This window comes from Panthera leo, chromosome E1, assembly GCF_018350215.1.
Source record: "Panthera leo isolate Ple1 chromosome E1, P.leo_Ple1_pat1.1, whole genome shotgun sequence".
Lineage (NCBI taxonomy): Eukaryota > Metazoa > Chordata > Mammalia > Carnivora > Felidae > Panthera > Panthera leo.
In genome coordinates, this window is record NC_056692.1 from 16,838,993 (window position 1) to 16,866,382 (window position 27,390).

Sequence of the window (27,390 nt, forward strand, 5' to 3'; positions counted from 1 at the left end):
TTTCTGTGAATCCAGAACTGGCTTAAACACAGTTTCCAAGCAGATATTCCCAAAATGTTTCAAGTAGTGAGAAATCATAGAACCTCTCAAGATGACTATTTGAAGAGAATATTCATTTAAAAATATACATTCTGTTTTGTTGGTTAAAAAAAGAAACTTTCATTAGTTTATTATTTCATATATTTAAATTGAATATTTTTACCTTGAGAGACATTCTCAAAAAGTATCACCATGTATGGGGCGCCTGGGTGGCTTAGTAAGTTAAAAAAGTCCAACTCTTGATTTCCGTTCAGGTCAGGTCATGATCCCAGGGTTCTGGGATTGTGCCCTGAGTTGGGCTCTGCACTGACATGGAGCCTGCTTGGGATTCTCTCTCTCTGCCCCTCCTCTGCTCAAGCCTGCTGGTACACTGTCTCTCAAAATAAATAAATAAATAAATGTATATTTAAAAGTAATGTATAAATGTATTTTAAATGTATATTTAAAATAAATGTATATTAAATATATATATACATATATACTTTTTAAGTATTTGCCCTGTAAATTAACATAGATTTTGTCTATTGTTTCCTGGCTCTCCTAGATGCCTCTACCACTTACTTTTTTTTTTTTTTTTCTAGGCTAAAAAAGACAGTCTTCTTTCCCAGCAAATATGAAGGGGAGGGAAGGAGAAAGAGGTAGTAAAACTGAAAAATATTTTGAGCTGATCCATCTCAGAGACAGAGTAGTTAAAATTAGATACTTTCCCCTCCTAAAGATGTTAAATGATAGATATAGCCTTCAGAGTGAAAAGAACAAATTATTGAAGTTGTTTTTAGGGGAACAGGAAGTGGATGATAAATAAGGTGAACTTACAATTTATTGTCCAAACTTATAATTTATTACCAAATAATGAGAATGAAAGGGATGCTAGTAATTATTTCACTGTGCAATAGCTGTTAATGAAGATATACAAATGGGGACACATGGTGACCCTAGTGATAAAGCTAGAATTTATCTTGGTATTTATTGGGTGAGTTTTCACAGAGGGGGAGAACATTTATTTGGAATATGTTCTTATTATATTATTTTGAAATCACAGCATTTCTTTGTTTTCTCTTAACAATTTTATACACATATACATCTTTATAGAATTATATTGGGGTTATTTGGTTAAGGGTCAGCCTCCCTCATTAGACTGAGGTCAAGAGATTTTCTTGTTCATTTTTGTGACCTCCTTAGTATCTGGAATATTAAAAATATGTAGTAAACATATGTCAGCAAAGGAATGTTAATCTTAATTATAGCCTTCCTAATTACTAAAATAGGATGGTTCTGGGGCTGATAATTTTACCTAACCAGGTTGAATGTACTGCTTGTATTTTATAGTATTAAATAGGTTGAGAATGAATATTTACATTTATAGGCTGTGTTTTACATTTGTTATAGAGAAAATTTAAAGGCTGGGAATGAAATAACATATAATTAAATTCATGAAAAAGACCATTTGGAATTAACCAGCAGTAAAGTGGGTAGGAGTGTGGTTGAATTGACTTTATGAACAGAAGAATATGATGTGCAAAGACAAGACAGTAATGACCATTTGTAGAAATACACGTGATTTGAGTTGACAGGAGTGGAGAGTATATGTTAGGATTGGACATAGAGGGAGATGAGACATAAGAGGCCAGATCATTAGGAGCCTTACATGATATGTTAGGAGGTTGAATTTTATCCTGAAAACCTTGAGGAAATATTGAGGAATTTTAAACAGAGGGGTGATGTGATCAGATTTTGCACTTTAGAAAGATAGCTATCTGAAAATGTATTGGAGGGAAGTCAGATATATTTAGTTACTAAATTGGTGGGCAGAGAGAATGTGTATGAATGTGAATGAGTATTGCTTCAGTGTTTCAGGTTTGGGCAGCTGGGTAGAGAGTAGTGCTATTCACCCAGCTGGAGAGTACAGGAGCCATTTAGATGATAAGATGAGAAGTGAGCATCTTGAATTGGAGGTATATATGAAACAACCAAGGGAAATTCCTAAGTTGGATAGATATATTTGCTGCTCATCAAGAAGATCTAGGCTGGGGACAGAGAAAATATTTGTGACCACTTATTAAACTTTTGCTTAAATGTGTATATATTTTGTAGATGTGTAAATATCTGTGGTAAATGCATTATATATATTATGTCATTTAATCCTTATGCATAGGCATCGTTATTCTCATTTTATAGATTAGGAAACCAAGATCCAAGGTTACACAGTTAGTAAGTGGCAGTCACTTATTGACTCTAAGGCAGGTTAAAAGCATGAGAATATGACTGATTGATTAGGATGAATATATACGGTGGAGACAAGTGGACGACTGAGAGGTGACTAAGGTATGGAATGAGTGAAGCACTAAAAGTGGACTTTTGAGGACCTTGGACATTTGAGAGGCTAGTGGAGGAAGAAGATCTTACAGATAAGACTGAAAAGAACATCAATAAAAAGAACAATAATTTGAGCAATGTTACTCAAATTATGTTCCTCAATTAATTTGTCATATAAGATGGTTCTTTAAAAGGGAGAGAAGGGTTCTAGAGTCAAGTAAGTTTGGGAGACACTGCAAAACCCCATCTTGTACAGTCACAATGAACTCTGGTATTGATATGAGAAATCTGAGAAATCCTGTAGTAAGGAAACTTGTTTAACTTAGTACCACATTTCCCAAACCTGTTTCATCATGAGTCTCCTCCCCCCACCACCTTTTTTTTTGTGTGTGTACATTTCATTGACATCCCAGAACTGAAGAATTCAAGTGAGTATGGCTTCACAGACTCTAAGCAAAAAGGGAGTTTCAGGAAGGAAGTGGTCACTGTTGGATCATGTATCTTGGAGAGGTCAACAGAGTAGAAAGAGTAGGCAGTCAGTTACCCTGGTAGTTAGGGCGCTAGTGACCTATAAGAGAGCAGCTATGGTACAGTTGGTGGTCAGAAGACCATTCTGTTGCAGAAGGTTAAAAGATAAATGAATGGTGAGGAAGGGGAGGAAGCAAGCAGAGATTGCCCTTTCCAAAACGTTGTCTCTGAAGGAAAGGAGAAAAAAGTAACTAGAGGAGAGTTTCAGGTAAAAGAAGGGCTTTTGTGTGTGTGTTATTTGGGAGAGATTTGAGAATATTTCTCTGCTGAGAGGAAGGAGTCCTTAGGCAAGAAAAGGGGTCAAGATGTAGTAGGGAAGAACAGATGATTCATGGAATAACATTCCAGAGGAAATGGGAGGAGAGAGGTTCCAGAGGACAGATGGAGAGATTAGCTTTGGAGGGGTGGAAGTATTAAACTGAGCTCTAATACAGTAATGCCCTTAGGGGCATCTTTTCCAAGTAGGATTGTGCTCTTGGTGTTTGTGTTTGTGGCTACTTTTTATAGCTTTACTGAATCTTCTCCCTTACTGTCATAGTGTCAGCTGTTACTTCCTGCTGTCATTGTGTCTTTCTCTAGTAGCTCTTTACTTCTACTAATTTGCTGCTTTACAAAACAAAACAAAACAAAAAAAACATTTGTTGCTTTATGTCCGCTTCCAACTAGAAAACAAGGAAGCCAAGCTTCGCAGAGTTGAATAGGAAGTAAGAATAAATAAACTGAAGGTTTAAAAGGCATGCAACCCTAAAGCCCCAAGAGATGGAGTTTATAAGCTTTGGGATATGTCTTTTCTGTATTTAGAATCCCTTTTTTTTTAGGGGAGGTGTTAGATTGGAGTTGCTTTCAAATTTCTATGTTTTCCAGATAGAAATACCAGATAAGGAACTACTAGAAGTTTATATATACATATGTCTACTATCTCTTTATTTCTCTACTTTTTAAAATTCTAAAAGCCATTTTTCTCATTTTGAAAAGCTTCTTGATGGTAAATATCTTAAGCTATATGTTGTTCATATAAAATCTCTTCAGTTTAAGGATATTTTTAAACTAGAATCTAGAAAAGTAATGGGACAAACAGGACAAAAAGTATTGAATAATAACCATTAAAATATGCAAGAGTAGGAGCGCCCAGGTGGCTCAGTCGGTTAAGCCTCCAACTCTTGATCTCAGCTCAGGTCTTGATCTCAGGGTTGTGAGTTCCAGCCCTGCATTGGGCTCCACACTGGGTGTGAAGCCTTCTCTAAAAAAAACGTGCAAGAGTAAATATTTTTCAGTTAATACTACCAAGTATTTGTGGTGTGGTCTATACTGAGGACTTTTGATTTAAGTGGGTCACCATATAACAATGCAGTCCTGTTCTGTGCTTTTATAGCTATATATGGTTCTTTTGTCTGCAGCTGGACATCCCTTTCATTCAAATGAGAAGTCTGGAAAATCTGTAGTTAACCTCCGGACTGCTTTTCGCAAGTCATAAGTTTGGAGGCTATTTTTTTTTTTTTCTATGACTAGGGTACCTGTTTGACATTTTAGAATTTATTTAGAAATGTATTCAATCTGGTGGGTTTCATCCAGATAACATAGTGCAGGGAAGTGTTTGTAATTAAATGTAGTCACTAACCATCTGCATTAAACACATGGGAACGTAGCAACATAGATTCGTAGGCTTCATCTCTGTCCCACCAAATCTCTTTTAATGAGGTTTAGGACTGTGAGTTGTTAAACTGCTCTTGGGTGATTCTGGTAGGCACTAAAGTATGAAAAACTGGTACCAGGGATCTAGCCTGTGATTAAGTCTGACCCAGACCGATTCTTCCATTGAATGTGACAAAAGTGTCCATGGTCAGGACCTAAATCAAATGAGTACATGACCAGGTGTTTTTCATAGGATGATCTTTTTAAATTTTGTTGAGACTTGTTATTTTTAAACAGCTTTACTGAAATACAATTCATACTCTATAGTTAACACATTGGAAGTATTCACTGTTTTTTGGTATATTTGTAGATAAGTGCACCTATCACCACAGTCAATTTTTGAACAATTTCAACAGCTCAGAAAGAAACCTTCTCCCCTTTAATTATCACCACCCTCTCTTTCCCTTTCACCACCCAAGCAACCATTAATCTACTTTCTGTCTCTATAGATTTCCCTGTTATGGACTTTTATATGTATGTAATCATACACTATTTTGTTTTCTGTGGCTGGCTTCTCTCACTTAGCATAATAGTTTCAAGGTTTGTCCATATTGTATCATGTATCAGTACTTCATTCCTTTTTATAGAATAATATTTCATTATATGGATGTAGCACATTTTATTTATCCTTTCTTCCACTGATGGACATTTAGGTTGTTTCCATCTTTTGACTATTATGAATAAGGTTGCTATAATCATTTATGTTTTGGAGATATATTTTCATTTCTCTTAGGTATTTACATAAGGAGCAGAATTGCTAGGTAACTCTGTTTAATTGAGGAACTGCTGGACAAGTTTCCCAAAGCAGCTGCACCATCTTACGTTCCCTGTAAAGGAACTTAAGTGTAGAGGGTTCTGATTACTCCATATCCACGTTAACACTTGTTATCTGACTCTGAGTCTAGCAATCTTTTTAAGTATGAAGTGCTATCTCATGCTGGGTTTAGTTTGCATTTCTCTGATGGCTAATGATACTGAACATCTTTTCATGTGCTTCTTGGCCATTTTTATATCTTCTTTGGAGAAATGTCTATTCACTATTTTTGGGTTGTCTTTTCATTTTTGAGTTGTAAGAGTTCTTTATATATTGTAGATACAAATACCTTGTCAGATATATGATTTGCAGATATTTTCTCCCATTCTGTGGGTTGCCTTTTCACTTTCTTTAGGGTATCCTTTGAAACAAATATTTTTATTTTGATGGTGTGTAATTTCTCTATTTTTTCTTTCGTTGCTCAGCTTTTAATGTCACTTCTAAGAATCCTTTGCCAAACCCTATGTCATGAAGATTTACTCCTATGTTTTTTTCTAAGAGTTTTTCTTTTACTTTTAGTTCTTTGATCCATTTTGAGTTAATTTTTGTATATGGCGTGAGGTAAGGATCCAGCTTCCTTCATTTGCATGTAGCTATCCATTTGTCTCAGTACCATTTGTTCATTCTTTTTAAAAAACTAGGGGCGCCTGGGTGGCTCAGTCGGTTAAGCGTCTGACTTTGGCTCAGGTCATGATCTCACAGTTCATGAGTTCAAGCCCCGCGTCGGGCTCTGTGCTGACAGCTCAGAGCCTGGAGTCTGTTTCAGATTCTGTGTCTCCCTCTCTCTCTGCCCCTCCCCTGCTCATGCTCTGTCTCTCTCTGTCTCAAAAATAAATAAACATTAAAAAAAATTAAAAAAAAAATAAATTAAAAAATAAAAAACTAGACTTGATTTTTATATAAAATGCTTTTCATTATTTTAAATTAGAAGGATAGAAGTTACCTGTGAAAGAATATATATGAATTATATCAATTTTCTTTCTTTAGAGTGACTTTTTTTTTAATGCTTACTTGTTTTTGAAGGAGAGAGAGAGAGAGACAGTGTGAGTGGGGGAGGGGCAGAGAGAGAGGGAGACACAGAATCTGAAGCAGGCTACAGGTTCCCAGTTGTCAGCACAGATGCGGGGCTAGAACTCGCAAACCTCAAGATCATGACCTGAGCCAAAGTTGGATGCTTAACTGACTGAGCCACCCAGGCACCCCTCTTTATAGTGACTTTTTCTATTTATGTCGTTAAGGTTGCAGTTAAGACTATAGAAATGTAAACCATTAAAATATTTGGTTTGTAAAAATTACTCAATTTTTATTTTGCATTCGTATAGATCCCAACCCAGAGTGTTGCCTAATTTTCAATTTGTCTCTGCCATGGAACCAAATCTCATGTATAAAGTTCCAACTCTTGTTTTCTTGGATTTTGGAAGGAAAGGAATATGCTTAAAGTCTGATTCTCTTCAAAGGCCTTTCTAGTCATTCCATGGGACCATGAAGACTTCCCACTCTTGAGCTTCGTGGAAGTAGGCTTTTTCTTGCTGGTATATACCCATCTCTATGGTGGGATCAAGTGTAATCTCTAATCAGTTTCCTTTATTAACTTCACATATACTAGCCTATAAAGCTATTATACCTTTTGAAAGATCGTCCTAATTTTTATAAAAGATGAGGGAGGAAATGTTTTCTTCACATTAAATCACAAATTCTTTCTTTCTTTCCTAAAATTACTATTTAGTAATAGAATCCTATGGCCTCCAGTATAGATGACCATTTAAAAATAGGTCTTATTCCCTGTGCTATGATGACCATAAAGTTTCTTCTCTCCAAAGAGAAAGAAGTAAGAATGATGAACATTTACTGAGCACTTACTCTATTCCAGGCACTGAGCTCTTTATAAGTGTGTTGTCCTCACAACAACCTTCTGAGGATAGGTACTGTTAATCACCCTATTTTACAAATGAGGAGATTGAGGCACCAATAAGGGATAGAACAGGGTCAGAATTCAGGCAGTCTGACTTCAGAACCTTAACAGCTCATGCCAAGGATTGGCCTACCTTATCTTTCTTGTCTTAAACTCCAGTCTTGAATTTCATGTCATTTTTGATGGGTCTAGGAAAGAGGATCTAGGAAATACACCAGAAGTGCCTTTTGTTTGTTTTTCTACTAAAGCTGAAGCTTTTTCTCCATTAATCCTCATTAAACAAGTCTATGATGATGAACATCATAGTCTATGTATGAACATAGCTTTTGTAATATTAATTAATTACTTATAGCTTATAGTAATATAATTACTTACAGCCTATAGTAATATAATTAATTAATTAATTAATTATAGCTTTTGTAATATTAATTAATTACTGCTCCTGGGTATTATATTAAGTTGTTACTGAAATATCATCCATAGGGATGTTACCAAGTAAACAGGTAGCCTCAAAGTAACATAAACTGCACAATGTAAAAGAAATAACATTGGCCTGATAGGAGAGCCATTCATCTGGCTTTGCTGCCATTTAACTCTATGGCCCTGGCTAGTCTCTTCATCTGTCTGGCCATGGTTTTCTCATGTGAGAAATAAAAGTTGAATGAATCTCTAAGGTCCTGTTCAGTTTTAGCATTCAGAGATACTACATACTCTTGGTAAAGTGCCTTCAGGCCCATGGAAGAGAAGTTGAAAGAGTACCATAATTGGGTTTTATTCCTTGGATTTTAAGGTAATTATTGGTGGGCATGCAGAATAGACCGAGAGAGAATTCTCTTAGTTGACCTCTGGATCCATGGAGTAGAAACCCCTGTCCCTGCACAGGAAATGTGATTTATATACTATGTCTTAGAATTGTATTTTTAGATGTTCTTAGTGTTTTGAGAGAGAGTGTGAGTGGGGGAGGGGCAGCGAGAGAATACCAAGCAGGCTCTGCACTGACATTGCAGAGCCAGATATGGCATTCAAACCCCCAAACTGTGAGATCATGATCTGAGTCGAAATCCAGAGTCGGATGTTTAACCAACTGAGCCATCCAGGTGCCCCTAGATGCTCCTAGTGTTTTATTAAGGATCTGTCCAGGGACACCTGGGTGGCTCAGTTGGTTAAGCATCTGACTTCGGCTCAGGTAATGATGCCACAGTTTGTGAGCTTGAGCACCATATCAGGCTCTGTGCTGACAGCTCAGAGCCTGGAATCTGCTTCAGATTCTGTCTCCCTCTCTCTCTGCCCCTCCCATTCTCTCTCTCTCTCTCTCTCTCTCTCTCTCTCTCTCAAAAATAAACATTAGAAAAAAAAAAAAGGATCTGCCCAAAGACTGTTAAAAGGCTCAAATATATTCTCTAATGAGTTAATACATTAGTAACTAAGAGTTTTTAAAACTTGACTCCAAAATAATTTTTGAGGGGCACCTGGGTGGCTCAGTCGGTTAAGCGGCCGACTTCGGCTCAGGTCATGATCTCGCGGTCAGTGAGTTCGAGCCCTGTGTCGGGCTCTGTGCTGACAGCTCAGAGCCTGGAGCCTGTTTCAGATTCTGTGTCTCCCTCTCTCTGACCCTCCCCTGTTCATGCTCTGTCTCTCTCTCTCTCAAAAATAAGTAAACGTTAAAAAAATTTTTTTAAATAATTTTTGAAAATGTATCTTTTGGTAGAGGTGTAGGAATAGGAAGGGAGATATGGGATAAAGAATAGGATCCAGATTTAGTTTTGGCCTGGGAAACTGACAGTGGTTTCTAGAATATGCTTCCTTGTTTATTTTTCAATATACTGTAGCCAATAAGCCTTTAATAGTAACTACCACTTACAGAGTGCCTACTGTGTGTGACAGCATTGACAAGAAATCTGTAAGACATATATGAAACCTATTGAAAGATATAAAAGAAAACCTGAGTAGATACTTATGCATGTTCCTTAAAGAGAAGACTTAATATTGCAAAGATGTTGTTTCTACCCAAATTAATTTATATCTTTTTAAAAATATAATTTTATTTATTAATTTTTTTAAGTATGTTCTACATCCAACATGGGGCTTGAACTCACGACACTGAGATAAAGAATTGCATGTTCTACCTACTGGGCCAGCCCACTACCCCTAATTTATATCCAGTGAAGTTCCAGTCAGTATCCCAAAAGGCTTTCTCTTGGAACTCGATAAGCTGATTCTAAAATTCATGTGGAAGAGAAAATGCTCAAGAATAGCAAAATATTTTTAAGTAAGAGAGTGAGAGAAGACGTACTTTAGCAGATGTCAAAACGTATTATTAGCCATTACTAAAGCAATATCAATTAATGGAATAGATACAGATCCATGAATATATCTGGAGATTTACTACATGATAGAAATGATGTTTCAAGTCAGTGGGGATGGGAAGAACTACAACTGGAGTTGGTAATAAGCTCTTGATAAGTAAAAAAGTAGAGCCCCACATTATCTCAATCTCAAAAATAATCCCAGATGGATTATAGGCCTAACAGTTTTTAAGTATATAAAGTTATTAGAAAAATATAGGAAAGTATGTTTATGATGTTGAGAAAGGAAAGTTTTTTTTGAGGGGGGGACAGAGGAAGAGGGAGAGAGAGAATCTTTTTTTTTTTTAATTTTTTTAATGTTTATTTATCTTTGAGAGAGAGAGAGACAGAGTATAAGTGGGGGAGAGGTAGAGAAAGAGAGAGGGACACAGAATCCGAAGCAGGCTCCAGGCTCTGAGCTGTCAGCACAGAGTCCGATGTGGGGCTGGAACGCATGAACCGTGAGATCATGACCTGAATTGAATTCAGATGCTTAATCGACTGAGCCACCCGGGCGCCCCAAGGGAGAGAGAGAATCTTAAGCAGGCTCCACACCCAGCACAGAGCCCAATGTGGGGCTTGATCTCAAGACCCTGAGGTCATGACCTGAACTGAAATCCAGAGTCAGATGCTTAACTGACTGAGCTACCCAGGTGCCCCAAGAAAAGATATTCTTAAGTCACAAAACGCAAAAACCCTAAAAAAGATTAATAAATTTGACTATATCAAAATGTAAATTTTAATGTAGTACAAGATAGTATAATTACACTAGAAGACAAGCAATAATTGAGAAATATTTGTAATATGTATAGCAAATGCTTTGTGTTCATGATATATGAAGAATTCCTACAAATAATTTAAAACTACCTAATAGGAAAAATAAATTCATAGAAGAAAGAATAAAAATGACCAATAAGAAAATATGTTCAACTTCATTAATAATTAGAGAAATTTAAAAATAAGATAAAATTTTCACTCATTGGGTTAAGAAAAATATTTAATGAGAAAATATCCAGTATGATGAGGAAATAGGGAAAGACATATCTTCATAAACTGTGGACATATAAATTGATACAGGTGCTTTGGAGGGCAATTTGGCAATATCTCTTAAAACTTAAAAATACCTGTACCTCATGATTCAGCAGTTCCCTTTCTTGGTATTTACCCTAGAAAAACTTCCTTCCGTGTAATGCAAGCATGTGCCACAAGAATGATCATTGTAGTGTTGTTTGTAATAGCAAAACAAGACAAAATAAAACCAAAAACCCTAAATATCCATCAATAGGGGAATGCTTACATAAACTTTGGAACACCATGCAGTGCTTAAGAAGAATGGGATAAATCCGTATGTACTCAGATACATTGAGTATACAATGAAGAAGAAAAAAAGTCAGACTTGTTCTTTCTCTAGATCCTTAAGGCCAGTTGTAAATCCTTGATGATTTCAAATTTGTTATCTTCATTTGATGGTAATAATAGTAGGAGAAAGAAACATGGCATAACAAAATGGATTTACTAGAAAACAGGCAGCAAACTTTTTAAAGAATTCTGGCAAGTGTGCCAAATTGCTTTCTAGAAAAGTTATATTGTTTACATTTCCAACAGCAATGACAGTGAGTATGCCCCAAACATCATTTTCCAAAAATTAAAAATTATATTCTCATTTTAGGAAAAGTTGAGAAAATTGACATTGTATAGCTGTTCAGGTGGCAGGCAAAGTTGATAGCTATGTACCAAGCTATGGATGTTCTGGAAGCTCCCAGCTATTGAGTTCCATAACCAAACCACATTGTACACATCTTGAGAAGCCAATTATGTAATTTGTTTTTCAGTGGAGATATTTAATATTTTTTCTTCATTGAAGCCTTTAAAAGTTTGAGTTCCTTTTTCAGTTCTTAGGGAATTTCAGGTTCTAATTTCATCTCCCTGGTGTACTTTTCATAATTATTTTGTTATTAACAAAGAAATTGGGAAAATAGGGGCTATAGATGGTTTATGATTCCCTAATTCCATTTAATATAAGGATTTTATTTCTCTTTTTCATTTTATTTTTTATTTTTATTTTTTTACATTTTTATTTATTTTTTGAGAGACAGAGTGAGACAAAGTGAGAGCGGGGGAGGGGCAGAGAGAGAGGGAGACACAGGATTGGAAGCAGGCTCCAGGCTCTGAGCTGTCAGCACAGAGCCCGACGCAGGGCTCGAACCCACAGACCGTGAGATCATGACCTGAGCCGAAGTCAGATGCTCAACTGACTGAGCCACCCAGGCACCCCTCTCTTTTTCATTTTAAAACCATCCTATTACTCTTTGGTAGCTGAGTGATAATAAATGTATTTTGTAGCTACTATAACTAAGGTTTGGGAAATCGTTAGCACTTTGCATATGTGTACATTTTAGCAGTTTATTATTAAATTATAGTTTCTGTCTTTAGTTCTTTAAAAAAATGCTTAGCCATTTAACACTTTGTTCATCTTACATTCCATTTGCGATCATTGGTTATATATTTGTATTTGAAGACATTAGCATGGTTTGGGATATATAATGGGCATACAGATACTACTCTGTATCTTTTAGATTCCCTATACCTAGTGAAATATATTATTTAGAGTGCATTAGGTTCACTTTTAGTTTGATATAAATGTTTTTCTGGAAGGAAATAATTGAGCTATAGATGAATTGTTTTGGCATATGGTGTCTGGTCCTATGGGCTCAAGGCTTAGTAAAAAGACCCCTGAACTGAGCCAGGAATCCTGGGATCTAGCCCTGGCTCTGTCACTAATTAGCTTTGTAACCTCGAACATATGACTTATCTCTGTATTTTTATAAAATGTCTTACACAAAGAATATAATTAATATTACTCAAATATGAGGTAATATTATTAGAGAGAAGAAAAAACTTTGGCATTTAAGATTTGGGATGGTAGAGAAATAACTTGATTAAATTCAGTATGTCCTGGGGCACCTGGGTGGCTCAGTCAGTTGAGCGTCTGACTTCGGCTCAGGTCATGATCTTGCGGTTTGTGGGTTCAAGTCCCACATCCGACTCTGTGCTGACAGCTCAGAGCCTGGAGCCTCCTTCAGATTCTGTGTATGTGTCTCTGTCTCTGCCCCTCCCCTGCTCACACTCTGTCTCTCTCTCTCAAAAATAAATAAACATTAAAAAAATTAAAAATTAAATAAATTCAGTATGTTCTATTAGAGAAGGCAGCACAGAGTAAATAAAACAGCAACACAGAACTCATTCTGCCAGACCAGGCAGGTAGCATGAATATGTGAATTAGGACTTTATAAGACAGGAAATATTTGGAATCTGTGATATTTGGAGTCAGTCTTTATGTATCTATTGCTTTAAAAATTCAGATTAACAAAGAAAATACTGTGAGGGCTACGCCAAGCAGTTTTTCAGGCAGGATTCTTTCTGAGAGCCTCTGGTGTAAAGGAAAGAATGCTGAACCAGATATGAAAAGTCCTGGGTCTGCCATTGACTAAATGAGAAGTCTTGAGTAGGTCATTAGAACTCTCTCAGCCTCCATTCCCTCATCTGTGTAAGTTGAACTAAATCCATGTGTAATGACCCTTACACTGCCTGAGAATTACTTTCTTTTATGTTAAGAAGCTTATATTCTGGTGGCAGCAAACTAATTCATCTGAGTGTATTTTCTGTCTCACTATTTCACCTCCCAAGCAGGTGCTGTGTCTTAACCTCTGTTGTTAGTTTAGTAAGGTTAGGACATAGACTGGAGGAGAAAAAAGGATTCTCTGATACTTTATGGAATTATCTTAGTTTTATTCATTAGATTGGCTAGAGTAACTTTGGCTTATAAAAAGACTTATTAAGGAGAAGCTAGGAAAGAAAATGTAATGTGTAAAATTATTTTCTACCTTTTAAAATCCAGGAAAAGAAACTTCCTTTGAGAATATTACTCCTTTGTACATATTAATTACTTCTCACAAAATCCCAGTCAAGGAGGAAGGTGATGCTAGCTTCATTTTACAGGAAGAAGTGGGAAGTATCTCAACATTTATGAGTTAAATGGGCTGAGTTAATAGTAGAATTATGGACTCCAGGGTGTAGCCTGGATTCCATTTAGCCTCTCTACAGTAGTCAGCCTGCCATCCGTACCTAGACAGAATGCACAAGTGTACTCTCCTCACATCTCCATCTATCCACACCTTTGTGTGTGCAGGCCTGATTTAAACACCTTTTCTCCACAAATCCCTCCCTAGTCCTTGAGACGAAAGTAACCTCTCCTTTTTATCTTGGAATTATTTTTTCCTTTAAGTACTAAACTGAAGGCTACTTAGGAATGGACTCCACATTTAATTCATCCTTATATACTGTGGGGAGGAGTGTCCTTTGTAGCAGGCACTCAGTGATGTTTGATGGCCAGCTAGTCAGGTGGATATTAGAAAGATAAATGGATGGATGGGTGGATGGCTAGTGGGCTTTTTATCCTAGCATCATGTGCATAAGTGTATTAATTGTGGCTTTCCACTTGGTTTGCATTTTATTTTTTTATTTGATTCTCAGGAACAAATTATTTTGTAACATTAAGTTTTTAAAAACACCCTTTGTGGGGTGCCTGAGTGGCTCAGTCGGTTGAGCAGCCAACTTCAGCTCAGGTCATGATCTCACAGCTCATGAGTTCGAGCCCCGCCCACATCGGGCTCTGTGCTGATAGCTCAGAGCCTGGAGCCTGCTTGGGATTCTGTGTCTCCCCCTCTCTCTCTGCCCCTAACCCACTCGCATTCTGTCTCTGTCTCTCTCAAAAATAAATTTAAAAAAACATTGATAACACCCTTCATTTTTCTAGTATTCTATTCTCTAACATGTCTAGGTGTCAAAATTTAGAATATCCAACATTATATTTATGGCATTGCTTTCACCAGCTTAATTTCATGACCTTGGTTCGGACTTGGAAACAATGCATCTTGTTTTGATAACTTTCTGATGGACCAGAGGCCTCAAATGGATGTCACATGCTGTTGGAGCAGATCTAACAAAGAAAACGACAGACAGTTGATCCTCTTTGTTTCAAATAGCCTCTCTCTCTCTCTTTCTCATTAGGTTTAGTTTAATTCTGGAAGTAGTTGTTAGCTTTAAGGAAAAGTTATAATTTCCTAATATCCATTAAATCACAGAAGCATCTAGTAGATACTCAATTAATATCAGCATAAATGAAAAAATGAACAGTTGAAAAGCATTGTAACAAATTGGAAACAGCTTGCACCTCTGATTAAGAAAAGCCTATTTTGGATATTAATTTTAACTCTTGTACTCATCATGAGTAAATTATTTGAGTTCTGTACCCTTATTTGTAATATGAAAATGATAATAATTATGGATTTTCATACTCTCTAGTTTTAAATATTCATCAAAATACATTCTGATTTCTTTGTGTTTGGAAAGCATGGTCATCATATTTTAGTTCTTAGACTTTTTCACCATGGAATTTAAAAACTAGATACTCCTAGAAAAAAAAAATTAAAAAAAAATAAAACTAGATACTCCTGGACACATTTTAAAAACTAAAATGTATAGACATGAGGTTTAAGGGACATTCATGTACCTTAGTCACCAATTTGTACAATTTGTATAATTATGAAAAATAACACCAAATGCTGTACTTAAGATTGCCTATGATTGATATCAGAAAATCAACCAATCTTGAACCAGACCTTTTCAGTTGTTTACTTGCTGCTTTGAGCTTATTTTTCTACCTATTTCATAATTTATGTAGCTCAGATAATTAATAAGTTGAGATCCTAAGTATCTGCATTATTAATATAAGTTTACTAGTTATAATCATAGTAGATAACTAGTTATAACCATGCAATATACTTAGTAGGATGTGGCTAGATTTTATCTCATATATTTTTTGCATATGCCTTCTCTGATACTTATGACTAGTAATTCATTTAATATGTAATATCTACTATAGTAGAAATCTGGAAGAAATATGAATGCTGATGTATGATATATTGCAGTCCTGATTTTTTTGATATTCTCATTGTTTCCATAGATTTCTCCAGTTGCTTTATAAAAAATCTTAACTTGTTTGTTAATTCTAAAAATATGTGTGGAGCATCTACTAGATGTTACATACTGTGCTAGGCCAATAAATATGTATTGATGAATAAGGCAGACATAGTTCCTTCTCTCATGAAGCTTATTCTGTATAGTAATGAAGATAAAATTAAGCATGTACACAAATTCATAATTACAAACTGACACTTCTATAACTGAAACAAGTAGAGAGCAGTGCTTAGATTGGAGGTTAGGAAAGGCCTCCCTGAAGAAGTCAAACTTATGTTTGAAGAATGCATAGGAGCCACCTGTAGGAAAACAAGGAAGAGAGTAGTCTAAACAGAGAATGACATATTCAAAGGTCCTGAGGTGTAGAGAGTTTGGCATGTTAGAATCTGGAGGAAGGCCAGTGTGCTGGCAGTGACTGAGGCAGAATGAGGAAACTAGTGAAGTATGCAAAGGCCAGATTACATAAGGCTTTATAGAACACAGAAGTTTGTTTCCTCCCCCCCCCCCCCCCCCACTTCGCCCAAGAGATACAGGAGAACCACTGAAAGGTTTTCAACAGGGTGTGGCCGTATTTCTGCTTTCAAAAGATGGCTTTAGTTCCTATGTAGAGAATAGATTGTAGGAGATAAGGTAGAAACAGGCTGGCCAGTAGGGAGGCCACGAGGGGGGAGACAAGAAGTGCATAGATATGAGGTAGAACCTGTAGAGCTTCGTGATAAGTTGGATAGAGGATTGAGGCAAAGGAATAAGTAAGACATGACTCCAGCTTTCTGATTATTGCAGGTGAGATGTATATTTGTACCAGTTTCCAAGATAAGGATTTCTAGGCCAGGGCAGATTTCGGGGAGGGAGTGGGAATTGAATTGGGAGTTTACAGATGACTGTGAGACCCCCAGTAGAGGTGACAAATAGTTAAATATGTAAGTCTAGACCATAGAGGAAAGGTTTGGTGCTAAGAATATACATTTGGGTATCATCAGTGAATAGTTGATATTTAAAATCCTGTGACTAATGAAATCACTTGGCGGGGGGAGAGTTATAGAGAAAGAAAAGAAAGCTCAAGACCAAGTCCTTCCACTCAGAGCCCGGAGCCTGCTTCGGATTCTGTCTCCCTCTCTCTCTGCCCCCACCCTTAAAAATAAAAACATTAAAAACATTTTTTTTAAAAGACCAAGTCCTTTATCTTTTGAGAGTCTGCAACATTCTAGTTAGCTTCATTTTCTGGCCCAGTTACATGTTATCTGACAATGAGAATTCTGTATCTCTGTGTTCTCTTTCACAACTCATAAAGCCAATTAATATAAACCCAACTGTGAAATTTTTTTAAAGTGTTAATCTGAAAACTCCTTTTAATTAAATATCTTTCTTTAGTATATTCATAAACTTTTCTGGAAAGCAGCCATTATTTTCAACACTTCTCTTTAGAGGGAGTATAGATTTGGAAAGTGGGCCAAATATCAAATCTCAGAAGTTTTCCTAGCTTGTTTATAAATCAGCCAGTCCATTTGTGTTCTTATAAAACTAGAACACAAAGGGGATGGGGTGGAGAGAACCTTCCCTTGAAATTTCCAGTTAAAATAATAAATTTGCTCCATTCAGATTACATGTCTTATACTGTTTGCCTCAGTAGGTAATGATGAAAAAGCCCAGCTTTTCTTCTGGGTATGTGGCCTTGGTTTTTCTTTTCTTTCTTTAAATATATTTCTTGTCTCTATTTGTTCCAAATGTTTCTTTAGAGGTTTTTGAGCCAGTTATACATTCTAAAGCCTATTCATTGAAAAAATTATGTTAAAAGCTATCCTACTCAATTTCATTTCTCTTGGGGTTTTTTAGGTAACCCATTAGTAAGTATGGATATTTTGTTTTGCTTGCATATGGACTTGCTTCCTTGTTTTATTAGCCCTGTAGCTCTGAAGCTCGCCAGAATTATTCAAATTCTTCTTTCAAGCATTAAACATTTCAGAGCCTTGTTACTTGCACCTTACTGTGCCAAAGAAATACCTTTTAGGCTACCAAGAATTTTCGTTGGTTTTCGTTGCCATTGTAAGCCCTCCTGAGCTCAGTATCATCATGTTATAAGAACACTAGCCGCCCCCCCCTTCCCCTTTAGTTGTTCCTGTGCCCACCTAACCTTATGTAAATATCATTAACCTTTTTTGAGTGAGAGAGAGATTTGGCCTTTCTTTTTCCTTGTAGGATCTAGGCATAGGAATACACACTGATTTTTATTGTTGCTATTGTGTTGTTTATTGGAGGGGAGCCAATACTTCATGCTAATGTTGTACTGTGTGGTATGTCCAGTGAGCACTAATAGTCACCAGTTACAGTTGTGAGATGCTAAAACAAACGTAAAGCTGTAAACTCTCAGTGTTCAAGAATCAAAGCTGGAATTAGTTTAAAGCCAACATTACATAATTCAAAAGAAATAATTTTACCCTTCCATAACTTTAAAAGCCAAAAGCAAGCATGTCTAGTAGACTATCACTTTAGTCACTGTTTTTTCTGTTTTTAAAAAATAATTCAGGCTTATTAAAGGATTTGAAATAAGGGTCTCCCTGTGTTTTACTAAGATAGTCATTTCAACATGCTATAATTTAGCTATTTACCTGTTGGATATTTGGGTTTCATTATATATAATTCTGTAGGGATTATTTTGTACATAAATCTTTATATACATCTCTGATTGTCTCTTTAAAATTAATTCTGGAATTTACTGAGTTCAAGACAATGAACATTTTCAAGATTTTTGATACAATGTCATATCACTTTTCAGAAAAACTCTACCAGTTTATACTCTCAGCCATTGTTGGGCAAGTTCCTCTTTTTCTTCAATAGCTTTGGAAACAGTTATAGTCTCTTATCTTTGCCAGTCTGAAGGATAAAAATTATATCCTTTTCTGTGTTGCATTTTTGATTACTAATGGAGTAGGACATGTTTATTTTCAGATTTCTCTGAAAAAAATCAAATGAATCAGAAAGCACTAGTGTAAATAGAATAGTGTATCTTTATTCCACACTGGCGTGAAAAAGATTTGCTTACATACAAATGGCTGCAAGAGAGTATATTTTCAAATCTTGTTATCTTGAGAGAATAGAGGTAAACTTTCAATTCTGCTAGCATATCTCAAGCTATAACCAGTATGCAGAATATTAACATTCTGAATCCAGTATTCCAGAACACAAATTTGCCAGTTCTCTGAAAAAGGTAGAACACAAATGGAAAATTCAAGAGCCCTACTTCAGTGACTTGCTTATGATCCACCAATGGGCAAAATGCAAGCAAGACTGCCAGCTGCTCTGCATCTGCAAACATTTGTGCAGAACTAATTTTAATAGCAGATGTTGGAAATATTAAAAAAAAAAAAAAAAAAGCAGCTCCCCTCTGAGAAAGTCAGACCTATCCCGTGACTTCTCAGATGCCCCATAACCCTGTTAGCCAGAGTTTCATTCCTAAAATTCCATATTTTGCTTCCCTTCTTTCTCATGTGAGAAGATTTAGAAATGCTGAAGGGAATTTCACAATTTCAGAAGGTCTTGATACTGCTTTAATTGGCCCCCTATGATGTTGTCATATCTAGAAGCCTGTATATAATTAGGGTTTACCCATGGAATGATATACCCAGACTTCATTTATATTATATCCATCATAAGAAAGCCTATTTCTTCATTTTGTATTGAGGTAAAATTTACAGGGAATGAAGAGAAACTTTAAGAGAAAACTATTATTTTTGTTTATCAAATGGGCAATGAAGACATGGTAATTGCAGTAGGAATTTGCTAATCATCGCCTGAATGATGGCACATACAGATTTGGGGTTTATGATACCAATATTCCAGGTTGTAAAGGAGTTCACACAGGCACAGATAGGTGCTTTATGACATTTGTCAGTATCTTCACTCATGCGTCAGAGTTTAATCAAATCTGGTTTTTTTTCTGGGGTTTGCTTATGCCGAAAGGCTAATAAGTAAATATTTTCATTGTTGTTTGATTTAAGTTTTTAAAATTTAATTTCTTAAAGTGGATGCATTTCTTAAACATTCATAAGATTCAAAATTCAAAAAGTTCTTTCTGTTTCCCAGCCATCCAATTCTACTCTTAACATACAACTACTTAACTAATGCTACTAGTTTTCTGTGACTCCTTCTAGACATATTCTATGCATATACAAGCTGTGCGTGTGTGTGTGTACACGTGCGTGTGTGTGTATGCCTTTCCCCACTTTCACACTAGTGGTACCACACTATACATAATATCTTTGCTTTTTTTCACATAGTCTAACTTAGAAATACTCCATATTAATACATAAAAAGCTCCGTTGTTTTTATTATTCCTGGATGGGATTTCATTGCATAGGTGTTCAGTGACTAATTAACTGGTGTCCAGGCTTTTGTTATTAGAATAAATGCTGCAATAAATAACATTAGAAAAATGTCATCTCACATAATTACAATAAATTTCTAGAAACAGAGTTGCTGGGCCAAAGAGAAAATACAGTTTTATTTTAAGTAGACATAAAGCTAGGATGAGACCCAAGGGTTTTTACCAAACCTGAAAAGAAATAGAGGTCATAGTTAGCTGACCAGGGATTCTGATTTGTGTCATTTAATAAGATGACTTTAAAATATTTTTCTTTATGTAAGTAAAAATGGCAGTGAAAATGCTAAATGATTACTTTTTTTTTAAATGTTTATTTATTTTTGAGAGTGAGAGATACAAAGCATGAGCGGGGGAAGGGCAAAGAGAGAGGGAGACAGAATCAGAAGCAGGCTCCAGGCTCTGAGCTGTCAGTACAGAGCCTGAGGCAGGGCTCAAACCCACGAATAGTGAGATCATGACCTGTGCTGAAGTCGTACCCTTAACCCACTGAGCCACCCAAGTGCCCCAAATGATTACTTTCTGGTAATGATTCAGTGATGACCAATAACTTTAATTCAGCGTTTTAAAATATTTTGCCATAGGTATTTCAAGGCAATTATATGATTCTAAGGAGTTCATTTATTCAACTTGCTACTGTCCTAAATACTGCTGTGCACTTTTTAAAACATTAATGTTTGGTATTTTAAATAGCATCATGATTTTAAACTCATTCACATTGCAGCAGGTTTAAACGTTTATTAAGTTCTTATTCTATGAAGACATTGTCCTTGCCCTCAAAAAGTTGACTAAATTAGTAGTTCACAATCTGGGCAAAAATTCAGAAAGGATGCTTTTCATTTTTTTAATGTTATATCATGGTCTATAATTTGTTTCTTTGTTTTTCCTTCAATAAATGGTATACCTGGCTACATCTTTTCATGTGCTTATTTGCTGTCTGTATCTTTTCTTGGTGAAGGATCTGTTCAAATCTTTTGTCTTTTATTCTGGTCTTATTTACTTGTAAGAATTCTTTATATATTCTGTATACAAATACTTTGTCAGACATATTTTGCAGATATTTCTCCTAGTATGTAGCTTCCTTTTTTATTTTCTTAAGTGTGTCTCTTGAGAGCAAGTTTTTAATTTTGTTAAAATCTATCTTATAAATTTTTTCTTTTATGGTTCGTGCTTTTGGTGCCATTAAGAAATCTTTGCCTAACCCATTGCCACAAAGATTTGTTCCTGTATTCTGGAAGTTACACCTATTTTTTTGGTAACCATTTATAGTTCTCACAACTAGTCTTCACAGTTGAGGAAACTAGGCTCAGTGAGGTTGAAACAATTTGTCAAAGGTCATTGAGCTGTGAGTTGTCACTGTGTGTTCTGATTCCAAAGTGCTTTTCCCACTGTGCATATTATGCCAGAATATATGCATATATAGTAAGATCATAGGCCCATGTAGATCTAATATATCCTGGGAATGATCATTTAGTTTGTCATTTCCCAAGGTCTTGCCTTCTCTTATTTCCTGCTGGGATCTACCATTTATTTTTTTTAAATAATAATTTATTTATTTTTGAGAGAGAGAAAGAGAGATAGAGTGCAAGCGGGGGAGGGGCAGAGAGAGAAGGAGACACAGAATCTCAAGCAAGCTCCAGACTCCGAGCTGTCAGCACAGAGCCCGATGCGGGGCTAGAACCCATGAACCGTGAGATCATGACCTGAGCTGAAGTCGGACGCTCAACAGACTGAGCCACCCAGGCACCTAGGATCAACCATTTATTTAGCACATCAATTAGATGGCAAGTGAAAGAGGAATTAAATTAAATTTAGTAATCAAATGTTATTTTTTAGTGCCTTAATAGAAGATATTTTCTAATTACTTGGATTCAATCCAAATTTTTCTTTATGGACCACAGTATTAATGATTTAAGAATGCATATTGAATAATCAGCCAAAAAGTATTTGAGTGCCTATTATAAGTGGCAGGCAGTGTGTGTAATTGCTGGCTAAACAGTAATGAGTGAATCAGGTACACTTGATCTTCTTCCTCTTGAAACTTGTAGTCTAGAGGAGTAGCTTTCATTCTTAAGAATGGAAGATCTCCATTCTTATGATGGAGATCCACGGTAAGAAATACATTTTACATTATGACTTGTTACACTTGTATAGTGCTCTTACACATACATATCTAAAACAGAAGTTTCATGAAACAGTTCTTCCTTTTTATGCAGGGTGCTCTGATATTTTCTATTTGTTGTTTTTTTTTGTTTTTTTTTTTAAAGCTAAGTTGCTGCAAACCACTAAATTGATTTCACAAGCTATTAATGGGTCTCAGTCTGAAGTTTGATTACTGCAGTTTGATGAGTAGAAGCTGGTTGATTACTGCTTTGGGGGAGATTTTCAAACACATGGTTTGTTGCCAAGGGGCTTGCTAGGAGAGCATGAATATGGTGTCTGCCTTTTGAGATTCCCAGCTTCCCATTGCTCAGATGGGACAGAGAATATAACTACATATTCCTCCCAAATACACCAAAACTTTCAAAATTTCAAAGGCAGTGCTAACGTCATAAGATTCTATAGGTCTGGAAAGGACAATGCTTCTTATTCTCAAAATGATCAGAGCTGTTTAGATTTAGTAATAAGTGGGAAATAACTAGCTAAGGAAATTTATCCAAGGCTAATGCCAAAACATACACAGAAAACCTGAAAACTTTCAGTAAGAAGTTTAGAAAGTATCTTTCTTCATTTGATTATTTGGAATTGAGGAAACTGGGTATACTTAGTAGTATTACTTGACTGGAAGTAAACTATGAACAATGCTTGCGGAGAGGACTTTTATGATCCCTAACCTCACAAGTGATCTTTTTGTCAAAATATGGAACTGTTTCTTATCCTTTACAGAAGACAGTTCAGAGCTTAGAAACACAAGAGGGGTCTATCCATTCATCTCAGTTTGTAGTTCTTTGAAGATTAGAGAAAAAAGGATATTGCTTCAGAAATTTGAAATTAGAACTTTTAATCTGAGGAAGTTTTATTCTGTGGCACTGTATGTTCTGATTTCTACCCAAATTGGATCCAAAACTTGTCATTTTGGTAGTGGAGGTTTTTGTTTTCTACCCCAATGGGAGCATAACTATTATAGTAGGGTGATTTTTACTTTGAATTTTTCTAATAACCACCTTCCTTTGATAAATCCACATGACAATGACAATGACAGAGCCAATGACAATGATCTGAACTTACAGAAAATATGTTCCAGATTTAAAGTTTCTGGAGGGTGTAGGGTTTCATTACATTTCCTGATGGAAATGTATTTCCATGCATTTCCTGATGGAAATTACATTACAATTCCTAATGAAATTATTTTATTGTGGCAAAGGGATGATAGTAAATTACTGTATTTTAGACAATAATTTTCTAAGATGGACATGGCTTAATTACCAAGAATACCAGTGTTGTTCTCATGCCAATATTTGTTCTCCATCTAGACACTGGAATAGTGAGAATAACAAAATGAGCTAGGACAACTCCCAAGTCAATGGCTTCTCATATTTTGTTTTGCTTTCTTCTTTTTCCCCAGTTAGAAGAAACTAGTATATTTGGAAAGAATTTTCTTGGTTATGAGAAACAGAGACCATCCTTTTCAGAGGATATATTAACATGAGAAAGAACTAAGATTTTTCTCTACATGGAATGAACGTTTTCTTTCAGAGAAATTATCCTCCCAGGAGGGGATTTTTTGCTGGAATATCCCGGTTTCTGACAATCCTGCCCATGCTCAGACAGCTCTGCCTTTCAAAACCTGACTGATGTCTGTAGGACTTGGCACTTATCACTGCTTCCTCAGGGGCATTGCCTGGGCCTGGAGTTCATCCTTGTGCTGACTAATGTCCAATGCAAGAAATCCATGTGTAAGCCCCAAGTTTTTTCTAGGATCAAGACAGTAGCAACCATAAACTCCTGTGCTTTAGTGTCTTTCTCTGCTTCTCATGAAAAGAGCTCTGATTTCTACTGACATGGGTTTTGATTTCTGCAGAGGACCTTCCTGCATTTTGCCTCTGCTCTTGAGAAGAAGCCACTGTCAAAAGCAGTTCATCTTTTTATGCAAGTTTCTTTTCAAAGGAACTCCTTTCTGTGGCAGTAATCAGGGGGCCTTGTTCACAAAGGTTTCTGCTGACCCCTGGCCTGAGCAGAGTGACTCTTCCCTTGTGAGCTCCCTGATTCTGCATCCTCCTTGATGCTCTCTTCTTTGGGGTCTCTAGTATCCTTGCTGTTATCAGTTGGAGATGCATCCTTGTCTGTCTCTTTTTTTTTTTTTGGCCTCAAGCTTAGGGCCCCAAGGTGTTTCCCTTTGGCCTCCATAAGGACACACAGCACCTGGAAAGCTGCCCTGGCCCCAGTGGAAACATTCAGGAGATGGAACTATGAGACCTTAGAAGCCAACCGGAGTCAAGGAGCACTGCATGGGGACAGACCTATGGTTGGTACTAGAGCCCTATCTCAAATTTGAGCTTTGACTCACCAGCAAGCTTCTCTTCGAGGCATTGTTAGCTTGGATTTGGGGCAACTAATATTCTTAAAAAAAATTTTTTTTTCATGTTTATTCATTTTTGAGAGACAGAGAGAGACAGAGCATGAGCGGGGAAGGGGCAGAGAGAGGGAGACACAGAATCCAAAGCAGGCTCCAAGGCTCCGAGCTGTCAGCACAGAGCCTGACGCAGGGCTCAAACTCACGAACTGCGAGATCATGACCTGAGCCGAAGTCGGATGCTCAACCAACTGAGCCACCCAGGCACCCACAACCAATATTCTTGATTGCAGGAGGGACTCCTTTATCACTGGAACCCCTAGACTAGTTTTGGGGATTTTTCTCACCACAGTGGCTCTTATGATGTCTCCAAGTTGTGGTTTAGGAGGTAAGACACCTTGGTATTGACTATCCACCTGGAATCTCTGGCCCTTGAAGTAATTTCTGAATTCATCTCCCAAATCCTTTCTCTAAAGTGGAACTAAACTGAGAGAAATGCTCCCTTTCTTTCGTGGGTTATTTTCTCTAGTCTCTTGCTCCTCTGTTCTCTGGCTGTGGGGTGTTGCTGTTTTATGTCTGGGATCTCTTGAGACACTTCCCCTCTCATCCCTGGGCTCATTTCCTGACATTGCTCAACTTGTAGTCAGCTCTGGGCTGCTGTTAGCCCTCAATAAAGACCCGCTTTTCCAGGTTATTTTCTATAATGCTGGATGAGACAGGCTGAAAAGTCTGTTTTTCTCCTCTTGAGGGTAGCGGGAAGAACTCCTCAGACCCATGACCGATGTTTGAGGGACCTTTCTCAGAATTCTCTGGCAGAAACTGAATTTTATGTGGTCACCTTGTCTCCTACCAGCGTGAGAGTTTCCCCAGGAGTTTAGCAATCTCACCATGGTGTCACCTGCTAAATTGTGGGTGACTGCAGGAAAAAAAAAAGGCAGACTTGGGCAGATTTTGTAATTGGGCTTCTCTCACCATTAACAGTTTTATGAATTCAAGGATCTTGAGTAGTAAGCCCTATCTCTACCAGACCCAAAACTGAATGTGATTTTTAGTACACGTTGAGAGTCAAATCGGGGAAGGAGAGCTCTGGAGAGGTATTCAGGTGATGTTCACCTCAGATAGTTTTAATGGTTGATATAACTCTTTCTCCAAAGAATAGGGAGTGAATTTTCTAGAAAGATTTTATCTGAAGTTTACAACCTTACAGCTCCTTCTGGGCAGCTTCTTTCGTCAGGTTCAGTTAATTAATTAGAATATAAAAATGACCTTTCTGCAGTATGAAGAGATCTTGTGGTCAAAATAGGAAATTAAGAGACGCCTGGGTGGCTCAGTCAGTTAAGTGTCAGACTTTGGCTCAGGTCATGATCTCACAGTTTGTGAGTTCGAGCCCCACGTTGGGCTCTGTGCTGACAGCTCAGAGCCTGGAGCCTGCTTCAGATTCTCTGTCTCCCTCTCTCTCTGCCCCTCCTCCACTCATGCTCTGTGTCTGTCTCTCTCAAAGATAAATACACATTAAAATAATAGGAAATTAATTACAAGTACAAAATCATCACTCACTTTATTCCCAGTTCAGTTTGTTAGTCCTTAATTTTAAGTATCTCTAGCCTTCCTTGCTAATCAGCCTGGATCCTTCTCTGGTACTAGAGTTCAGTCTTTCAGTTCTCTTACTTAATTGAAGAGGGAATCAAGCTCTTTACTGAGAAATAGGCCTAATCCTTGGTCCTAAGTAAAAACTGCTCTTTTCACAATCATCTGAAACCTGACTTGATAATGTCTTGGGACTCTATCTCAGTAAGAGCAATCTTTCTGCACTTGTCTTTCTTTCCTGGCACACATACCCAGACCTTTGTCCAAGGGAGGCATTTCTCTTCTTTCGTACTCAGTGTCTTCTTGTCTTCAAGTTCTTCTTGTTTTCTGAATTCTCCCAGTTTCTCTAAAATAGCCTTCTCTTTGCTCTTCAAACCTGCATTCCCCAAAGGAATAACAGAGCTTTGCTTCTTTGCACATTCTACAGAAGCATACGGTGGTCATGTTACATGGTATATGCGTTAGCATCTCTAAAACCCAACTCACTTTCATAGCCCAGGTTCCAAATCAAGCTACACACAAAAAAATATTAAGGTGTTTGTGGGGCACGAGTCTATGGCTGTGTTTAAACCACAGGTAGCTCTCATGCGTTGGTCTGAAGAGGGAAATAAAGAATTAGAAGTCTCAGGTTTTAAAGACCATAAAAACAGTATATAAGATGATTTACTAAATAAAAAGGGGACAACAAGAATTGTATGCTTTCAGCACATGTTGGGAGTTAAACTTTCTTTATCTCCTTGTTTTGCTAGCCTGCTGTCAGCTCATGAAGTTGACAGAACAGTTTTTTTTTTCCCCCCAAACTCCTACACAGAACAGGAGGGAAGTAATCAGCTAACTTGTTAATAGCAGAAGCCTAACCCAAAATGGAAAATAATAGATTATTTGGTTTGCCTAAATTAAAACAAATCTATCTCTCTATGGATTATATATCAATTTTGAGCCACTTAATTAGCAACTAGAGACATAAATCCAAAAATTTTCTTTTTTATTTTGAGATTACAGATCTAGAAGTTCTGAGTTACTGCTGCTATTTTATTCTTTTTTTTATGAGATTTCAGTGAAGGTTGAACATCTACCACTGGCTTCTTTGCTTTTTCACGTATTTATGAGCTTACTTGTTACTTGCTTATTAATTTGTTCTTCTGTGGATGATTGCTTTTCAAAATCCACCATGGTACCCTAGTTACCTATGTAGGCATTCAATAAATACGGGTAGTGCCCCTTTTTGTA

The 27,390-nt window shown here is 36.8% G+C and overlaps 1 protein-coding gene across 5 annotated transcripts in view; it reads left to right on the forward strand.

Annotated features, from left to right (window-relative positions):
• Positions 1–27,390, forward strand: part of SSH2 (slingshot protein phosphatase 2) — a 255,835-nt gene that overhangs the window by 19,388 nt on the left and 209,057 nt on the right. For 3 of the 5 annotated variants that reach the window (XM_042916299.1, XM_042916298.1, XM_042916301.1), the window contains exon 2: positions 24,373–24,525. The exons of the other annotated variants lie outside the window; for them this stretch is intronic. In XM_042916299.1, coding sequence (XP_042772233.1) covers positions 24,373–24,525 — 153 coding nt within the window. The remainder of the gene's footprint in view (positions 1–24,372; positions 24,526–27,390) is intronic. 5 annotated transcript variants of the gene reach the window in all.